This window comes from Bos grunniens, chromosome X, assembly GCF_055505025.1.
Source record: "Bos grunniens cultivar Pamir isolate PY7600 chromosome X, Bosgru_T2T1.0, whole genome shotgun sequence".
NCBI lineage: Eukaryota > Metazoa > Chordata > Mammalia > Artiodactyla > Bovidae > Bos > Bos grunniens.
This window is the reverse complement of record NC_141194.1, coordinates 88839445-88859220: the sequence shown is the minus strand read 5'-3', so window position 1 is coordinate 88859220 and position 19776 is coordinate 88839445. Positions and strand designations below refer to the sequence as shown.

The 19776-nt window shown below is 37.3% G+C and overlaps 1 protein-coding gene across 3 annotated transcripts in view; it reads left to right on the top strand.

The window, feature by feature from the left end:
* The window catches only part of RNF128 (ring finger protein 128), a 100510-nt gene extending 85134 nt beyond the window's left edge, over window positions 1–15376 (top strand). For 2 of the 3 annotated variants that reach the window (XM_086389672.1, XM_086389671.1), the window contains exons 4-7: window positions 278–360; window positions 3332–3428; window positions 4223–4391; window positions 13944–15376. In XM_086389672.1, coding sequence (XP_086245798.1) covers window positions 278–360; window positions 3332–3428; window positions 4223–4391; window positions 13944–14077 — 483 coding nt within the window. In that variant the 3' untranslated portion in view covers window positions 14078–15376. Of the gene's footprint in view, window positions 1–277; window positions 361–3331; window positions 3429–4222; window positions 4392–7322; window positions 7363–13943 lie in introns of all 3 variants that reach the window. The other variant, XM_086389673.1, reaches the window with a different exon arrangement.
* The last annotated feature ends 4400 nt before the right edge of the window (window positions 15377–19776 follow it).

Below are 19776 nucleotides of genomic sequence, written 5' to 3'. Positions count from 1 at the left end.
TGAAAATTTGTACCCTTTTACTAACTTTTCCCTATTTTCCCCCCTCCTCAGCCCTTGAAAACTACTTTTCTACTCTGTTTCTATAAGTTTGGCTTTTTTTTAGATTCCAGTTAAGTCTAGGTAATTTTAAATTTCTTATTGAAAGTCATTTTAGTGATATGATGCTCCTTCTGTAGGAATTTAAGTAATGTATTAAATACATGTATATTCTGATCTTGCTCTGTAGTTTAGTGTGTTTTTCTTATCCATCAGAATAACAGTAACTCTTTGCTCTTAGGAAATCGGCCCTGATGGAGATAGTTGTGCCGTGTGTATTGAACTATATAAACCAAATGATTTGGTGCGCATCCTAACCTGCAAGTAAGTTTGATTTTCTTTTATGTTGTCAATAAAAATAGCTGATTTACAAAAATGATTATAGTGCAGGAAACTATTTTGAATGTCTCCAAATAAATAAAGTGTTTGTTTTTAACTTCTTTTCACTTAAATACAGATGATTGCTTTATTTTTAATATCATTGGAAATAGTATGAGGCTAACTATATGAAGTTTCCATAATCTGGTACAATTTGGAAACTACTTCTGTAAAAAACTGAGAACCTAGCTAGCACCACTGTTGATTGTGTGTGTATGTGTGTGTGTGTGTAGCCAGCACCACTGTTTATTTGTGTGTTTGTGTGTGAGCGGTACTGGATAATTTAATTCAAAAGATTTCTGCCCATCCTGTTGAGAAAAAATAAAATCAATTTATGAGCACCTATTTGGAAGTGTTTGTTAGCTTTTCATTATCCATCTCCTGGAAGTTATTCTTAACATTCTTCCTTTTTGCTATTAAATAGTGGTATTCTTGGAATTTGTCACATTTCCTAAATTATGAGAATTATTTTGCACTCAATACTTTTGTCTATATTACCAAGAATGACTAATTGTACTAGTTTATAGTTCAGTTCAGTTCAGTTCAGTCGCTCAGTCATGTCTGACTCTTTGCGACCCCATGAATCGCAGCACGCCAGGCCTCCCTGTCCATCACCAACTCCCAGAGTTCACTCAAACTCATGTCCATCAAGTCGGTGATGCCATCCAGCCATCTCATCCTCTGTCGTCCCCTTCTCCTCCTGCCCCCAATTCCTCCCAGCATCAGAGTCTTTTCCAATGAGTCAACTCTTGGCATGAGGTGGCCAAAGTACTGGAGTTTCAGCTTTAGCATTAGTCCTTCAAAAGAACAACCAGGACTGATCTCCTTTAGAATGGACTGGTTGGATCTCCTTGCAGTCCAAGGGACTCTCAAGAGTCTTCTCCAACACCACAGTTCAAAAGCATCAATTCTTCGGCACTCAGCTTTCTTCACAGTCCAACTCTCACATCCATACATGACTACTGGAAAAACCATAGCCTTGACTAGACGGACCTTTGTTGGCAAAGTAATGTCTCTGCTTTTGAATATGCTGTCTAGGTTGGTCATAACTTTCCTTCCAAGGAGTAAGCATCTTTTAATTTCATGGCTGCAGTCACCATCTGCAGTGATTTTGGAGCCCCCAAAAATAAAGTCTGACACTGTTTCCACTGTTTCCCCATCTATTTCCCATGAAGTGATGGGACCAAATGCCATGATCTTCGTTTTCTGAATGTTGAGCTTTAAGCCAACTTTTTGACTCTCCTCTTTCACTTTCATCAAGAGGCTTTTTAGTTCCTCTTCACTTTCTGCCATAATGGTGGTGTCATCTACATATCTGAGGTTATTGATATTTCTCCTAGCAATCTTGATTCCAGATTGTGCTTCTTCCAGCCCAGCGTTTCTCATGATGTACTCTGCATATAAGTTAAATAAGCAGGGTGACAATATATAGCCTTGATGTACTCCTTTTCCTATTTGGAACCAGTCTGTTGTTCCATGTCCAGTTCTAACTGTTGCTCCCTGACTTGCATATAGGTTTCTCAAGAGGCAGGTCAGGTGGTCTGGTATTCCCATCTCTTTCATAATTTTCCACAGTTTATTGTGATCCACACAGTCAAAGGCTATGGCATAGTCAATAAAGCAGAAATAGATGTTTTTCTGGAACTCTCTTGCTTTTTCCATGATCCAGCGGATGTTGGCAATTTGATCTCTGGTTCGTCTGCCATTTCTAAAGCCAGCTTGAACATCTGGAAGTTCACAGTTCACATATTGCTGAAGCCTGGCTTGGAGAATTTTGAGCATTATTTTACTAGAATGTGAGATGAGTGCTATTGTGTGGTAGTTTGAGCATTCTTTGGCATTGCCTTTCTTGGGATTGGAATGAAAACTGACCTTTTCTAGTCCTGTGGCCACTGCTGAGTTTTCCAAATTTGCTGGCATATTGAGTGCAGTACTTTCACAGCATCATCTTTCAGGATTTGAAATAGCTCCACTGGAATTCCATCACCTCCACTAGCTTTGTTCGTAGTGATGCTTTCTAAGGCCCACTTGACTTCCCATTCCAGGATGTCTGGCTCTAGGCGAGTGATCACACCATCATGATTATCTTGGTCATGAAGATCTTTTTTGTACAGTTCTTCTGTGTATTCCTGCCACCTCTTCTTAATATCTTCTGCTTCTGTTAGGTCCATACCATTTCTGTCCTTTATCGAGCCCATCTTTGCATGAAATATTCCCTTGGTATCTCTAAGTTTCTTGAAGAGATCTCTAGTCTTTCCCATTCTGTTGTTTTCCTCTATTTCTTTGCATTGATCACTGAGGAAGGCTTTTTATCTCTCCTTGCTATTCTTTGGAACTCTGGATTCAGATGCTTATATCTTTCCTTTTCTCCTCAGGTTTTCGGTTCTCTTTTCACAGCTATTTGTAAGGCCTATTCAGACAGCCATTTTGCTTTTTTGCATTTCTTTTCCATGGGGATGGTCTTGATCCCTGTCTCCTGTACAATGTTGTGAATCTCCATCCATAGTTCATCAGGCACTCTATCTATCAGATCTAGTCCCTTAAATCTATTTCTCACTTCCACTGTATAATCATAAGGAATTTGATTTAGGTCATACCTGAATGGTCTAGTTAGGATATAACAAAATAATCAAGATCCGAATTACTGTACATCTTAGATCAGGCAATATCTTAACTATTTTTTCATAAGTAGTATTAAAAATAGTTTTTATGAAGCTAGGGTAATGAGGCTTTTATATTTAAAAGTACTGTATTATGAAATTTCTAAATTTTGTTTCTGTAATTGTGTGTTTTAAAAGGAAAAAAGTCATTTGTTAAAAGACCAAGTAAACTTATAGAGTAACTTGTTAGTATATTAGGCAAAGCGTTGTTGCTATTTCACAACAGATAACCAATTTATATGTTTTTCCTTCATTAGCCATGTTTTCCATAAGACATGTGTTGACCCATGGCTGTTAGAACACAGGACTTGCCCCATGTGCAAATGTGACATACTCAAAGCTTTGGGAATTGAGGTAAACATTGCTAAACTATTTATACAAAGGAACTTAACCAGTGTGTTATTTATATATCTTAACCTTCAGAAAGTTATCATCCTATTTTTTAACTATACAATGTGCTAGACTTATAGGTTATACCAAAAATGGGAACTACTTATATCATAGTGACAGTGAGATGCCATGTTGGACCACCTCTATTTTCCTCCTTCTTCCCCCTCCTCAAATGTACTTATTATGTGGTCAGAACTTGAAGTGATAACCCCAGCTGACTTCTGATACCCCTTGTTGTTTTTTACTATCTTACTATTGCATTGCAACCAAACTTGTAGTTAAATGAGCATGTAAAGTTTGAGAAAGTATAATAAATATTGAATTATATTTCATAAGTGAAAAAACTACCTGTTTCACAATATACACAACAGAGACTCAAGATCAACAGAATCTTCCTGACTTGAGGAGATATATAGATGACAGTGATTCTCAATACTCCTAGGGGACAGCATAGGAATTTGTTTTTTGAGTGTGTTCCTTGTCTCAGGCATTATATTATGAAGTGTTCACCCAGATAAACATGTCAAATGTTGATGGCAGTCTGCCTGTAACATCTTTCACCCCATTGGACCCTGTTATTCCAGTGCTCTGGCTGGGACCAGCAAGAGATGTTTGTGATCATCAAAAAATAGATTGTAAGTTTCAAAAGTCAAGAAGCCTTGCTCTAAGAAGTCACCTATGAAGAAACTTTGTAATAATATGTCAAGGAAAAGTGTGTACTCTGAGATCCTGTTAATGTGGTCAAATGCTTTCCACAGGTGGATGTTGAAGATGGGTCAGTGTCTTTACAAGTTCCTGTATCCAATGAAACTTCCAGTAATGCCTCTCCTCATGAAGAGGATAACCGCAGTGAGACTGCTTCATCTGGATATGCTTCAGTTCAGGGAGCAGATGAACCACCTTTGGAGGAACATGCACACTCAGCAAGTGAGCACCAGGCTGAGGGGCCCCAAGTGCCCCACAAATGATCCGCTGGAGATTAGACACTCAGGCAGAGTACTCCTGTTTTTTAGCATTTATTCTGTTTATCCATTAACACAATTAACACATTCCAGGTTTTTTCTAGTGACAGTGATGCAATGCAGGATGCACCGCTCTTTTGACTTAATATACACATATTCAAATGTACCTGAAACAGATGAAATGCTTTAAGAATGGGGTTTATTCACAGAAAAAAGATTTTTTATTAGAAAGTTGCTCTCAAATGCATTTAAGTGTTGATTTATTAACTTACAGAAGCTAAGGACAAGTTTTCAACTTTAGAAGCCATTCTTTATTGCATATCAACCAGAAATTATGGAATGATAAAATATAATTTAATTTCCAAAACCTTGATTTATACACAACTTCTCCAGAACCACCCCCTCCTTTTTTTGCCAGATGGGAAACTGTGTTTAAGAACAGTGTGCTGCCACCTGTTATTTGCCATGAAATGAACAAACCTTGGAAACTAAAAGTGAATGTATTAATTTCAAAATAGTAATGCCATACCAATAGAGAGATTTTAGGGAATTCTGTTACTTTTTTCCTTAGAGAAAACCCCTATACAAATTATTTTCTCTCTCTTTAACTTCTACCTTTCTCTTTTGGTTTTTGTTGGTTTGATAGTTTTTCCTCAGTCCCCATTTTGAGATGACCTAATTCTGGCCTAAAAAATCGGAGGAAAATGAAATGTCAAGATGACTTGTAAAAGTTGCAGCTTCCTATAACATGAACCTTTGTCCTTGATAGGCTTATCAGTGACATAGATACCATTTGTACAGGGGTCACGAGGAATACCATCATGCAAAAGCAAACCTCATATTGTAATCTAATCTTTGAACAGTTTGCAGAGTACAAAGTAGTCATAAGAATCTTAATAATCTGTGTTTTATTCTACCTATAATAGATAATCATTGTCTCTTAGCCTCAGATGAATTTTTGGTTCCTGTAACTGTGTGCTAATAGAATTCAGTGATGAGAAAGAAGAGGGTATGGCGTAATTCAGTTTAGCAGCATTGGTAGTTCAGTGGTAGAATTCTTGCCTGCTATGCAGGAGGCATGAGTGTATGGGATAATTCAGTTTATTGCCAGGTCAGTTTAAACGAAGAAGAAAAGTCCCAACCTACCATTTTGGTGTTCTGTTTTTATGGGGGAGGGTGGAAGGCAGAACAGTTTTTGCAGAGAATTTGAGAAGCAAATAAAATGACGATTCATATTCCTTCTCCCGTATTCTTTATCTGCATTAATGGTAGGAACACCAACCCAGGTGCCTCAATCCAGAAACTTAGGGAGAATCCTAGATTCTTCCCTCTCCCTTTCCTTTTGATTCAATATAATTTTTCCTTTAATCGATCTCCTAATTTCTAACCTTAATTCAACAGTCATAGTTTGAACCACTCTCTTCTCTCTGCCCATTCCTTCCACTCTTCCTCCACCAAGAAATTGGGGAAGTCAAGTCCAACTCCTGTTCCTCCTTTAAAACTTGCTTCCCTTTGAGTTTGGAGAATGGATACATATATATGGATGGCTGAGTCCCTTTGCTGTTCACCTGAAACTATCACAACATTGTTAATTGGCGTTCAGTTCAGTTCAGTCGCTCAGTCGTGTCCGACTCTTTGCGACCCCATGAATCGCAGCACGCCAGGCCTCCCTGTCCATCACCAACTCCCGGAGTTCACTCAGACTCATGTCCATTGAGTCAGTGATGCCATCCAGCCATCTCATCCTCTGTCGTCCCCTTCTCCTCCTGCCCCCAATCCCTCCCAGCATCAGAGTCTTTTCCAATGAGTCAACTCTTCATGTGAGGTGGCCAAAGTACTGGAGTTTCAGCTTTAGCATCATTCCTTCCAAAGAAATCCCAGGGCTGATCTCCTTCAGAATGGACTGGTTAGATCTCCTTGCAGTCCAAAGGACTCTCAAGAGTCTTCTCCAACACCACAGTTCAAAAGCATCAATTCTTTGGTGCTCGGCTTTCTTCACAGTCCAACTCTCACATCCATACATGACTACTGGGAAAACTATAGCCTTGACCAGACGGACCTTTGTTGTCAAAGTAATGTCTCTGCTTTTGAATATGCTATCTAGGTTGGTCATAACTTTCCTTCCAAGGAGTAAGCGTCTTTTAATTTCATGGCTGCAATCACCATCTGTAGTGATTTTGGAGCCCCCAAAAATAAAGTCTGACACTGTTTCCCCATCTATGTCCCATGAAGTGATGGGACCAGATGCCATGATCTTAGTTTTCTGTATCTTAGTTTTATTTTGTATTTGTATCTTAGTTCCCAATACAAAATAAAATGTTGAAAAGAAAACTTGCTCCCCTGAGAAGCCTATCTTTAGTTATATGTGTGGCCCTACTGTCTACTTCCACAGAACTTCTATCATTGCACTTATTGCACTGAATTGTATTAAAACCTTAAAAAGTCCATTTGGGTAGGGACAGTGTCTTATTGTTCACTATTGTACACCCAGCACCTAGTACAAGCTGCCTCACAGCAAATACTAAAATAAGTGTTGAATGAGTGACCACACAGAATAGATTTTCCCACTCACACAACTAGAGAAAAGCCCGCATAGCAAATAAGACCCAGCACAGCCAAAAATAAATAAATAAAATAAAAGGAATAATAGTTTAACCCACATAAATGGTGTTTGTTTGCCTTAATAAGAATAAAGTAATATGTTTCCTGTAACTATAATATAAATTGGACAGAGATGTTTAAGCTGTGTGGAGTAGATTTGTTTCAACATTAGGAAACCAGAAGTTTTATTAAATATAAAATTAGCCCTGATTTAAAATCATGTATTTTAAGATAAGCTTCTGATATCTAAGGGAAGTATTTCTTTGTATTTCAGTTGTAATTTTTTATTTTACAGTTCAACTGTGGCCCCTAGTCATCATTATTATGCTGAGATGGTGAGATATTCTAATTTACATCTAATAGTTTGTAGAAAAGTTACACATACAGAAATATTCATCTTTACCCTGCCTTTTCTTCACTTTTAGAAGCCATATGCTATTTCTAAAGTCAGTAACCAAAACCCAAACCAGTCTAAGAATACCTGTTATAAAGTCAACAACCTATGTTACTTCCTCATATGATTGGATTTTGCTCAGACACTAAATGTTTGAGGCATGCCAAATGTACAACCGTCACAAGTGTGAGCACCCAAATAAATGGATACATAGAATTGGTATGGCCTTGGGGTAAAATCCTCCCATTCAGAGTCAGAGAAAAAATAAAAGTTAAGAAATTTAAGCTTAGTTTCCTAATACTTTATTATGCTCTTCAAACAAATCAAATATTAAATTGACTTAAACCAACATCTTTGAAGGTGAATATGTTAGTGTGACTTTTGTGACTACTTAAAATGTAATCATGGATAGAAGTGGCACACTTGCCATCCCTTTTATATATTGATATTTGGGGTTTCATAATTTAAGGGTTACTTTTCCTTCTTGGCTACTTCTCCTATAGTTTAGAGATACTGCTAATAGATGAATTGGTGCCTCAGTCATATGTCTTAAATTAAGAGAATATACTTTGCTTTGAGGGAGAAGGAGACAGCAACCCACTCCAGTAATCTTGCCTGGAGAGTCTAATGGATGGAGGAGCCTGGCAGGCTACAGTCCATGGGATCACAAGAGTCGGACATGACTGAGTGACTACACCACCACCACCACTTTGCTTTGAGATCAGACTACAACCGTGAATTTTTAAATTGGTTTTGAAAAAAATATTAGAACAGCAAAATTTAACATTAATAGTAAAGTAGACTTGTCAACTGGAGGAGGAAATGGCAACCCATTCCAGTATTTATGCCTGGAAAATCCCGTGGACAGAGGAGCCTGGCAGGCTACGGTCCACAGGGTTGCAAAGAGTCAAACTCAACTGAGCACACACACACACTCACATACAATTATATATTAATTGTTTTGGCACCTTTCCTATTAACTACTGATTATTATGGTGATAGTTGGTTTAAATAGCTTCGAAAACATACAGTTGGTTAGTTCGTGCCTGTGTGTTCCATCATTGTGCTGAGTTTTATTAGAGCACTGGTTTTCAAAGTTAAGCATACCTTGAGTCACCTAGAGGGCTTGTTTAAACAGAGGGGAGGGCCTTCCCTGGTTCAGTGGTTAAGAATCTGCCTTGCAATGCAGCGGACACAGGTTCAATCCCTGGTCTAGGAAGATCCCACATGCTGCGGGCCAGTTAAGCCCCTGCGCCGCAACTTGAAGCCTGCGTTCTAGAGCCCATGCTCTGCAAGGACAAGCCACAGCAACAAGAAACCCATGCATTGCAACTAGAGAGTTAGCCCCCACTTGCTGCAACTAGAGAAAGCTCGTGCACAGCAACAAAGACCCAGCACAGCCAAAATAAAATAAATGAATAAAAGTTTATTAAAAAAAAAAAAAACAAGCAGAGTGGCAACCACTAGTTTCTGACTCAATAGGTCTGAGATGGGCCCTGAGAATTTTCATTTCTAAGAAGTTTCCAGGTGGTAATGATTCTGCTTGTCCAGGGACCACACTTTGAGAACCACAGAATAGGGCCCCTAGTTCTTAATCCTTGCTGCACATTAGGATCACCCAGAAGAACTTTAAACATTACTGATACCTGGACTCTACCCCAGAATAGTTCAGTCAGAATCCATGAGATGTGGGACCCAAGCACAGTTTTTTGTTTTTTTTTTTTAATAATTTCAGCCTGACTTAAAAAATGTTTCAAAAATAGTAAAAAGAATGCCCATCACTGAACTTCTCCAAATGTTAACATCGTATATAACCATATACAGTTATCAAAATCAGGAAATTGTATGATAAAATGTTAGGAACTAAATTGCACTTACTCAAATTTTACCAGTTGACCCCTTAATGTCCTTTTTCTGTCCTAGGATCCCACATTGCATTTCCTCTTCTCTCATTTCCCCCTAGTTTTATTGAAATATACTTGACATATAACCAGAGAAAGATTAGTTACCAAATCTATCGTCTCAAATAATTATAAATTGTGTGTGTGTGTGTGGTGAGAACATTTAAGATCTATGCTTAGCAACTTTCAAGTATTTACTACAGTATTGTTAACTGTAGTCACCATGCTATATATTAAATTCCCAAGAACTTATTCATCTTATAACTGGAAACTTGTATCCTTTGATGGACATTTCTCCATTCCCCCCTGCTTCTAGCCTCTGGCAACTACCATTCTGTTTCTATGAATTTGACCTTTTAAAAAAAGATTCCACATATAAGTGTTATCATACAGTGTTTGTCTTTCTCTGTGTGGCTTATTTCACTTAGCACAGTATCCTCAAGATCTATCCATGTTGTTGCAAATGGCAGTATCTCCTTTTTTTCTCATGGCTGAGTAATATTCGTGTGTGTATGTGTACATATATATGTATCTCACGTTTTCTTTATCTGTTGATCAGTCAATAGAAACAGGTTACTTCTATGTCTGGCTATTGTGAATAATGCTGCAGTGAACATGGAGGTGCAGCTGTCTCTTCAAGATAATGATTTCATTTCTTTTGGGTGTATACCCAGAAGTTGGATTGCTGGATGATATGGTAGTTCTATTTTTAGTTTTTTGAGAACCTCTATACATGTTTCCCGTAGTGCTATACCAATATACATTCCCACCAACTGTGCACCAGAGTTCCCTTTTCTTCACATCCTTGCAACACTCGTCTGTTATCATTTTCATAATAGCTGTTCTAACAAGCGTGAGGCAATATCTCATTGTGGTTTTGATTTGCATTTCCCTGATGATTAGTGATTAACATCTTTTCATCTACTTATTGGCCATTTGTATCCACATGTCTTCTTTGGGGTGCTTCCCAGATGGGTCAGCAGTAAATATTCTGCCTGCCAATGCAGGAGCCACAAGAGATGCAGGTTCAATCCTTGGGTCAGGAAGATCCCCTGGAGGAGGAAATGGCATCCCACTCCAGTGTTCTTGTCTGGAAAATCCTGTGGACAGAGTAGCCTAATGGGCTACAGTCCATGGAGGCAAAGAGTTGGAGATGACTGAGCATGCACACATGTCTTCTTTAGGAAAATATCTTTTCCCCTCAAAATTTCAATTCTGCCCAGTTTTAAATCAGATTATTTACTTTTCTGCTATTGAATTGTATGAGTTCCTTACATATTTTGGATATTAACTCCTTACCTGATATGTGGTTTGCAAATATTTTTTCCCATTTTGTAGCTTGCCTTTTCATTCTTTTGATTATTTTTTGCTGAGCAGAAGCTTTTTGGTTTGATGTAGTCCCGTTTGTTGATTTTGGCATTTTAAGTCCTTAATCTATTTAGAGTTCATTTTTTAAGTGGTATGAGATGGAGGTCCGGTTTCATTCTGTTGCATATTTATCCAGCTTACCCAACACCATTTATTGAAGACTGTCTTTTCCCCACTGGATGTTTTTGGTTCCCTTGTCAAATATTAGTTCATCTCACACATGAGGCATGTGAGGCATGTGAGATCTTAGCTCCCTGACCAGGGATCCAACCCATACCCCCTGCATTGGAAGCTTGGAATCTTAACCAGTGGACCACCAGGGAAGTCCCTATATATGTCCTTTATGTTTGGATATGTTCTTTCTATACCCAATCTGCTGAGAGGTCCACATTACATTTAACTGTCATGTCCTTTTAGTCTTAATATGTGACTGTTTCTAAGTCTTCATTTTTCTTAACTTTGACACCTCTGAAGGCCACCAGTTAGTTACTTTGAAGAATATCCTTCAATTTGGAATTGTCTGCTGTTTCCCAATGTTTAAAATCATTGTCCATTGTCTATTTCTGGCAAGAAAACCACATATCTTATCTTGTCTGCCTGATATCATATAATGAGGCACATTATGCCCATGTCTTATTATCAATGTTTTTAACTTTGTTCACTTGGTTAAGGTGGTATCTGCCAAGCCTCTTCTTTTAAAGTTATTATTTTTCCCTTTATAGTTATTGTTTTATAGAGAAACACTTGGAAACTATGCAAATGTCCTGTTTCTCATCATAATTTTTACTTACTAATTTTAGCAATCATTGATAGTTCTTGCTTACAATAATTATTACTGAAGTATGTGCCAAATGGTGATTTTCTGTTTCTATCCTTCTTTCTACATTAATTAAGCTTCTAATTTAAAGAAGAGATACCATTTCTCCACTTATTTATTCAACTGTTTATAATAATATGGACTCACAGATATTTCTTTTTCTCCATAATATTATTCTCATGATTTATTCATGCTTAGATTGCCCTAGATTTGGTCATTGGGAACTCCCTCAAGTTGGTTGATTTTCTTTCAAAATAACCCCGCCCCCCCCCTTTTTTTTTTTTGAGCGCTTCCTTACTTTCTATTATCACAAGATGTTCTAGGCCAAGGATTGGCAAACTTTTTCTGTAAAGGGCCAGATAGTAAATATTTTAGGCTTTGAAGACTTTAGGTCTTTGTTGCTTTGGGGGCTGAGACAGTGTTGTTTTATCTTCCAACCTCTTAAAAATGTCAAAATCACTCTTAGCTATGGATTTGGCTTGCGAGCTGTAGTTTTCTGGCCCCTAGGCTAGAATCTAGGTTAATCTGCTCTCTTGCCCTAACCCTAGAATCAGGGAGTGGGGGCTTTTATTGGAGAACAGCACCTCAGAATCAAGATCGGGCATTAGGTACGCTCATTGCTTTTGGAGTATCATTGCTATTAGCCCTTTCAAGGAACAAAGCGAGGAAATATGTGTATGTACTCACACAAATATACACACACCTACATTGACCTAACAGAAGAACAGCTAGTTCATACTGATGTATGATTCTAATCCAACATCACAGAGTTTATTCTAGCCTTCCTCTTTCCTTACTTTTAACTCCATTCTTGGACATTGAGAAACCCGGCTATTATTATCCTCAGTATATTTACTTATTTGTTCAATCCTAAAGTACATGTAAGTTGTAACATTGCTAACATACCCTTGTGAAAAACAGTTTCACTAACCAGTGTAGTTCTTTGGTTTTAACCTTATAGGATATAGTCAAAATATCAGTCTCCAAAATTACTTAGGTTAGTTCTTTTCTTTCCCACTCTCTTCAGAACGATTATATATATTTCATCTATAAAATAATTATATTCACTTGTTACTACTTGTATTCCATTTTGGGAACTCCCTCCACAACTTCCTGGTTGATTAGCTTTAGTCCTTCTGTCTATCTATCTATCTATCAGTTAGTAAAGAATCTGCCTGCAATGCAGGAGACACAGGAGATGTGGGTTCAATCCCTGGGTTGGGAAGATCCCCCGGAGAAGGAAATGACAACCAGTATTCCTGCCTGGGAAATCCCATAGACAGAGGAACCTGGCAGGCTACAGTCCATGGGGTCATAAAGAGTTGGACTTGACTGAGCATGTACACAGATCTATCTTATCAATCTATCTATGTTTATGAAAAAGCATAGATAATTTTTTAAAGTGCCCAGGTGATTCAAACATGAAGTTGATTTTAAGAGCTATTATTATTTAGAATAGAGAAGAAACAGAAGACACAACTGTTGCTCTTAAGAATGCTATGATGTAGGTAAAAATAAGCACATGTATGAATCAACAAAATAGTAATTGTAAATTAATATAATGCCATAAATGCTTTAGGGCTTCCCTGGGCGCAGTGGTAAAGAACCCGCCTGCCAATGCAGGAGATACCAGATGCAAGGGTTCGATTCCTGAGTTGGGAAGATCCCCTGGAGGAGGAAATAGCAACCCACTCCAGTATTCTTGCCTGGGAAATCCCATAGACAGAGAGCCTGGCAGGCTACAATCCATAGGATCACAAAGAGTCAGGCACAACTGAAGCGACTTGAGCACACACATATAAGTGCTTTATGTAAGGCAGCAAAATCATTTTAAAGAAACAGGGAATTAGTGTGATAATCAGAGTGTGATTGAATTAGATAAGAAAGACTTCTAGACATGTGTGTTGAATTTTGTCTTAAAGAACAGAGGGGTAAAAGCATCCTAAAATTGCCATTAAATATTAATTTATTTTAGTTGGAAACTAATTACTTTACAGTATTGTGGTGGGTTTTGCTATACATTGACATGAATCAGCCACAGGTATACATGTGTCCCCCATCCTGAATCCCCTTCCCACCTCCCTCCCCATCCCATCCCTCTGGGTTGTCCCAGTGCACTGGCACTGAGTGCCCTGTTTCCTGCATCAAACTTGGACTGGTCATGTATTTCACATATGGTAATATACATGTTTCAGTGCTATTCTCTCAAATCATTCCACCCTCGCCTTCTCCCACAGAGTTGAAAAGTCCATTCTTATATCTGTCTTCTTTTGCTGTCTCACATATAGGGTCACCGTTACCATCTTTCTAAATTGCATATATATGTGTTAATATACTGTATTGGTGTTTTTCTTTCTGACTTACTTCACTCTGTATAATAGGCTCCAGTTTCATCCACCTCATTAGAACTGATTCAAATGCCATTTTTTTTTAAAGATGAAAATCTACAGCTGGTAAACCATGAAGCAAATTCCATGGCAGTGGATGTTGTTCCTCACGTTGACAACCCAACCTTTGAAGAAGATGAAAGTCCTGATCAGGAGACCACTGTTCGAGAAATTAAATCATAAAATCTGTATCAGTAGAAAACCTGAACCTTTAGTAATAACAGAACTGCCAATCAGGGCCTAGTTTACTACTAAGGAACTGGATAAACTTAATAAAATAAGAATGATACTGAAAGTGCTGATATGACTAATATTATGCTATAGTTAAATGACTTAAAATACTAAACCTATTAACCTTTTCCACAAACACATTATAATGTTTTTCATAGGCAAGTTTCCTCTTGATAGCAGTAGCAACATTTTTAAATATTCAAAACTCTTGTCAAGTAATCATGTTTTCCATTTATAACAATTTTCTTATCAAAACATGTTGCTTTTAAAATGTGGAACAGCTATAATCACTTTATTTTATGATAGTATCTTAATTAAAAATAATACTACTTTAGCTTGGGCTATATGTGTCAGGGTTTTTCTCCAGGTGCTTATATTGATCTGGAATTGTAATTTAAAAAACAATGCAAACTTAGGCTAGTACTTCATGAAATATCTATTTAAGCTGCATTAAGTTGATAGAACAAGATTAAAGCAAAATACTCATTTTAACAATTTCTTATTTTTAAAATCAGGCTAAATTTACTTCATTTGAGTGTCAAGCATAGTTTCTTAGAGAGTATGGACTGGACTGGATTGATTGGTATATTAATGACACCAATTTGACAAAAGATCATAGACACAAACTTTCCTTACAAAAACACTGTATAACTATTTCTCAAACCTTACTTATGGGACTTTCAAAAACAGAACATATAAATCATCATACCATTTGAAAATGATTATTAATAAGTCACACAAAAATTGGTAATTGATCTCTGTGTATGAATTTGTCTACAGAAATTAGTCTATAGAAAATGTTTTCCAAACAAAGTTGACTTAAAATTGAGTTTACATTTTACCTAAATGGACTTTATAAAATAACATTAGGTAAAATAAAATTCTATCTGTGTAGCTATAAATTTCGTGAATGCATTTTCTTGGTGTTTGAAAAAGAATTGGTGTTGGGGGGGAGAATTCCAGGTGCCTTACTATAAAGTTTGAAGCTTCATCCACCAAAGTTAAATAGAGCTATTATAAAAATGCACTTTATATTTTCTGTGGCTTATCTTTGGTTTTAGAGTTTTGTTTCCAGTACAAATTCCAGCAGAATTTAAGCAAAAGCAGAATAGACATGTATTTTTGTTGGCTAAATGTAGAGTGGATGAAACCATTGCATTCTTGTACACTGATTTGAAATGCTGTAAATAGGTCCCGATTTGTATTGATTCTCTTTAAATATAAAATGTAAAATAAAATATTCCAATAAAAGTTTGTGTCTGGTGTTTAGTAATCATATACTAACTTTTAACATATGCTTGGATTTAGGAGGAAAAAGGTTTAATGTAAATATTTGTTGATATATTTGATAATAAAAACTAAAACTTTAGTATTTGGGCTTCCCTGGTGGCTCAGATGGTAAAAAAAAATTCACCTGCAATGTGGGAGACCTGTGTTCTATTCCTGGGTTGGGAAGATCCCCTGGAGAAGGTCATGGCAACCCACTCCAGTATTCTTGCCTGGAGAATCCCCATGGACACAGGAACCTGGCAGGCTACAATCCATGGGGTCACGGAGTCGGACATGACTGAGTGACTAAGCACAGCACAGCATGTTTACATATTTCACTACATAGTGAGGAACTGCTGCCATTATAAAATGACTGAATCTATCATGAATTATTTTTAAATGTCAGCAAGGTAAATAATGAGGTTGACCACTGATAAGTTTTTTCTTTTTCTTTATTTATTGGAGGACAATTGCTCTACGATATTGTGTTGGCCTCTGCCACACATCAACACAGATCAGTCACAGGCATACATATGTCCCCTCTCTCCAGAATCCCCCTCCTATTAATCACTGAAAATTTAAGGTTAGAAAAGGACCATGATGCCAGTCCATCTTTATACTGCTGCTGCTGCTTAGTCACTTCAGTCATGTCTGACTCTGTGTAACCCCTATGGATTGTAGCCCACCAATTCTCCAGGCAAGAATACTGGGGTAGACTGCCATGCCCTTCTTCAGGGGATCTTCCCAACCCAGGGATCAAACCCAGATCTCCTGCACTGCAGGCAGATTCTTTATCACTAAGCCACCAGGGAAATGTCCATCTTTATATTACACAAACCATAAGGCCATTTTATTGCTTTATGTTTTGTGTAATATAAAGATGGACATTTCCTTTGGTCTTCTCTTTGGAAGTATCATTCCTGGGATGCTGTTAATGGGTTAAAAGCAGCTCTTTACTTTGGCAAACATGTTAAGAATAAACAGTTGTTTGGAACACTTCAGAACCATGATTATGAAATCCAGGATATACATATGTCTTATATGGCAATATGCCCAATGTGTGTGATGCCACACTATAAAGTTTCTCTATATTCTTAGGAAGTTTCTCTTTATTCTTAGGAAGTTAATCATCTCAAGCTTTGCAGGGGTTCTTCTGGGGAGGCATTTATAATTTTTGAATATTTACTAGCTGTATTAACATACAATTTATATACCAAAAATTCAGCCATTGTAAATGTATGGTTCTAAAGATGGATAGAATTGTGCTCACCACAAGTGAATTTGAGAACATTACATTAACCAGGAGATCAGTCCTGGGTGTTCATTCGTAGGACTGATGATGAAGCTGAAACTCCAATACTTTGGCCACCTGATGCGAAGAGCTGACTTATTTGAAAAGACCCTGATGCTGGAAAAGATCGAGGGCAGGAGGAGAAGGGGTTGACAGAAGATGAGATGGTTGGATGGCATCACTGACTCAGTGAACATGGGTTTGGGTGGACTCTGGGAGTTGGTGATGGACAGGGAGGCCTGGTGTGCTGCGGTTCATGCAGTCGCAAAGAGTCAGACACAACTGAGCGACTGAACTGACTGACTGACATTATCCCCCAAAATCCCTTCATATCCATTTTTACTCAGTTTCTGCTCCCATTCCTAGCCCCAGGGAACCATCAATTATCCTTTTGTCTCCATGGATTTGCCTATTCTGGACATTACATTTAAATGGAATCATACAATTTATGGTCTTTTGTGACTGCCTTCTTCTACTTAGCATATTTTCAAGGTTTATCCATGTTGAAGCATGCATCAGTATTTCATCCTTTTTAATTGCTGAATAATATTCCAGTCTATAGGTATTCCATATTTGGTTATCCATTCATCAGCTAAGGAACACTTGGATCGTTACCACTTTATGGCCATTATGGCTGATGTTCCTATGAACATTCATGTACAAGTCCTAGTGTAGATTTATGCTTTCAATTCTCTTGGGGATATGCAAAGAAGAGGAATCCATGTCACTTGTGAATTTTCTTCCTGATATTATATTTTGATTATAAATAAGAGTTTGAGCAACAGACTTTATTATTTTCACATAGTCAAAATATAAGGCTGTGGCTCAGTGGTAAAGAATCTGCTTGCCAATGCATGAGATGGGGGTTCAATCCTTGGGTCAGGGAGAGCTCCTGGAGAGGAAATGGCAACCCACTCCATTCTTCCTGCTGAGAAATCCCATGGACAGAGGAGCTTCGCAGGCTACAGTCCATGAGGTTGCAAAAGTGTTGGACACAACTTAGAAACTAAACAACAACATGACATTCAAAATATAGGCTGATATTTTTAAACAGTGACAGTAGATATATTTGTATGTATAGGTAGTCTCCAACTTAAGATGGTGGGGTTTTATGAGAATTCATTTGTAAAAGTCACATTGTGTTAAGATCATGGAAGAAATCAAAAAGGAAATAAAAATATGCATAGAAACAAATGAAAATGAAAACATGACAACCCGAAACCTATAAAAGCAGTGCTAAGAGGAAGGTTCATAGCAATACAAGCCTACCACGAGAAACAAGAGAAACATCAAATAAATAATGTGCACTTAAAGCAACTAGAAAAAGAAGAACAGAAGAAACCCAAAGTTAGTAGAAGGAAAGAAATCATAAAAATTAATGCAGAAATAACTGAAAAAGAAATGGAGACTATAGCAAAAATCAACAAAACTAAAAGCTGGATCCTTGAGAAGATAAATTAAATAGACAAACTGTTAGCCAGACTCATCAAGAAAAAAAGGGAGAAGAATCAAATCAATAAAATTAGAAATGAAAATGGAGAAATCATGACAACACAGAAATACAAAAGATTATAAGAGACTACTATGACCAGTTATATGCCAATAAAATGGACAACTTGCAAGAAATTGACAAATTCTTAGAAAAGTATAACATTCCAAAACTGAACCAGGAAGAAACAGAGAATCCTAACAGACCCATCACAAGCATGGAAATCAAACTGTAATCAAAAATCTTCCAACAAAGAAAAGCCCAGGACCAGATGGCTTCACAGGTGAATCCTACCAAAAATTTAGAGAAGAGCTAACACCTATCCTATTCGAACACTTCCAGAAAATTGCAGAGGAAGGTAAACTCTCAAACTCATTCTATGAGGCCACCATCAACCTAATACCATAATCAGGCAAAGATGCCACACACACACACACACACACACACACACAAACTACAGGCCAATATCAATGATGAACATATATGCAAAACCCTCAACAAAATGCTAGTAAACAGAATCCAACAACATATTAAAAAGATAATACATCATGACCAAGCGGACTTTATTCCAGGGATACATTCTTCAATATCACAAGTCAAACAATATGATACACCATTATAAAAAATTGAAAGATAAAAACCATATGATTATCTCAATATATGCAGAGAAAGCCCTTGACAAAATTCAACACCCATTTATGATTAAAAAAAAAAAAAAAAAAAACTCTCCAGAAAGCAAGCATGGAAGGATCAGACCTAAATAAAACAAAAGCCTTATATAACAAACCCACAGCAAACATTATCCTCAATGGTGAAAAATTGAAAGCACGTCCTCTAAAATCAGGAACAAGAGAAGTGTGCCCACTCTCACCACTACTATTCAACATAGTTTTGGAAGTCCTAGCCACAGCATTCAGAGAAGAAAAAGAAAAGGAATCCAGATTGGAAAAGAAAAAGTAAAACTCTCACTGTTTGCAGATGACATGATCCTCTACATAGAAAACCCTAAAGATACCACCAGAAAATTGCTAGAGCTAATAAATGAATATAGTAAAGTTGCAGGATATAAAACTAATACACAGAAATCCCTTGCATTCCTATACACTAAAAATGAAAAAAAGAGAAATTAAGGAAAAAATCCCATTCACCATTGCAACAAAAAGAATAAAATACTTAGGAATAAATTTACCTAAAGAAACAAAAGGCCTATATATAGAAAACTATAAAATAGTGATGAAAGAAATCAAAGGTGACACAAATAGATGGAGAAACATACCATGTTCATGGATCAGAAGAATCAATATAGTGAAAATGAGTATATACCCAAAGCAATCTATAGATTCAATAGATTGAAGCTACCAACAGTATTTTTCACAGAATTAGAACTGCCAGGGAACATTTAACAGGAGGATTCCTGCATGCCGTTTTCTATTTCTCAAGGATTCTCTGTTCCTTATCAGTTCCTATTCTGAGAATGAGTAGAGCTGCACGCAGTTCTCAGGACTGAGGTCATGGGAAAGGGTATCTGCTTGGATTCCTTTTAGTAACTCCCTTCAGTGACTCTTTTCAGCGTCAGCAACCTTGTATGTATTAGACTATCCA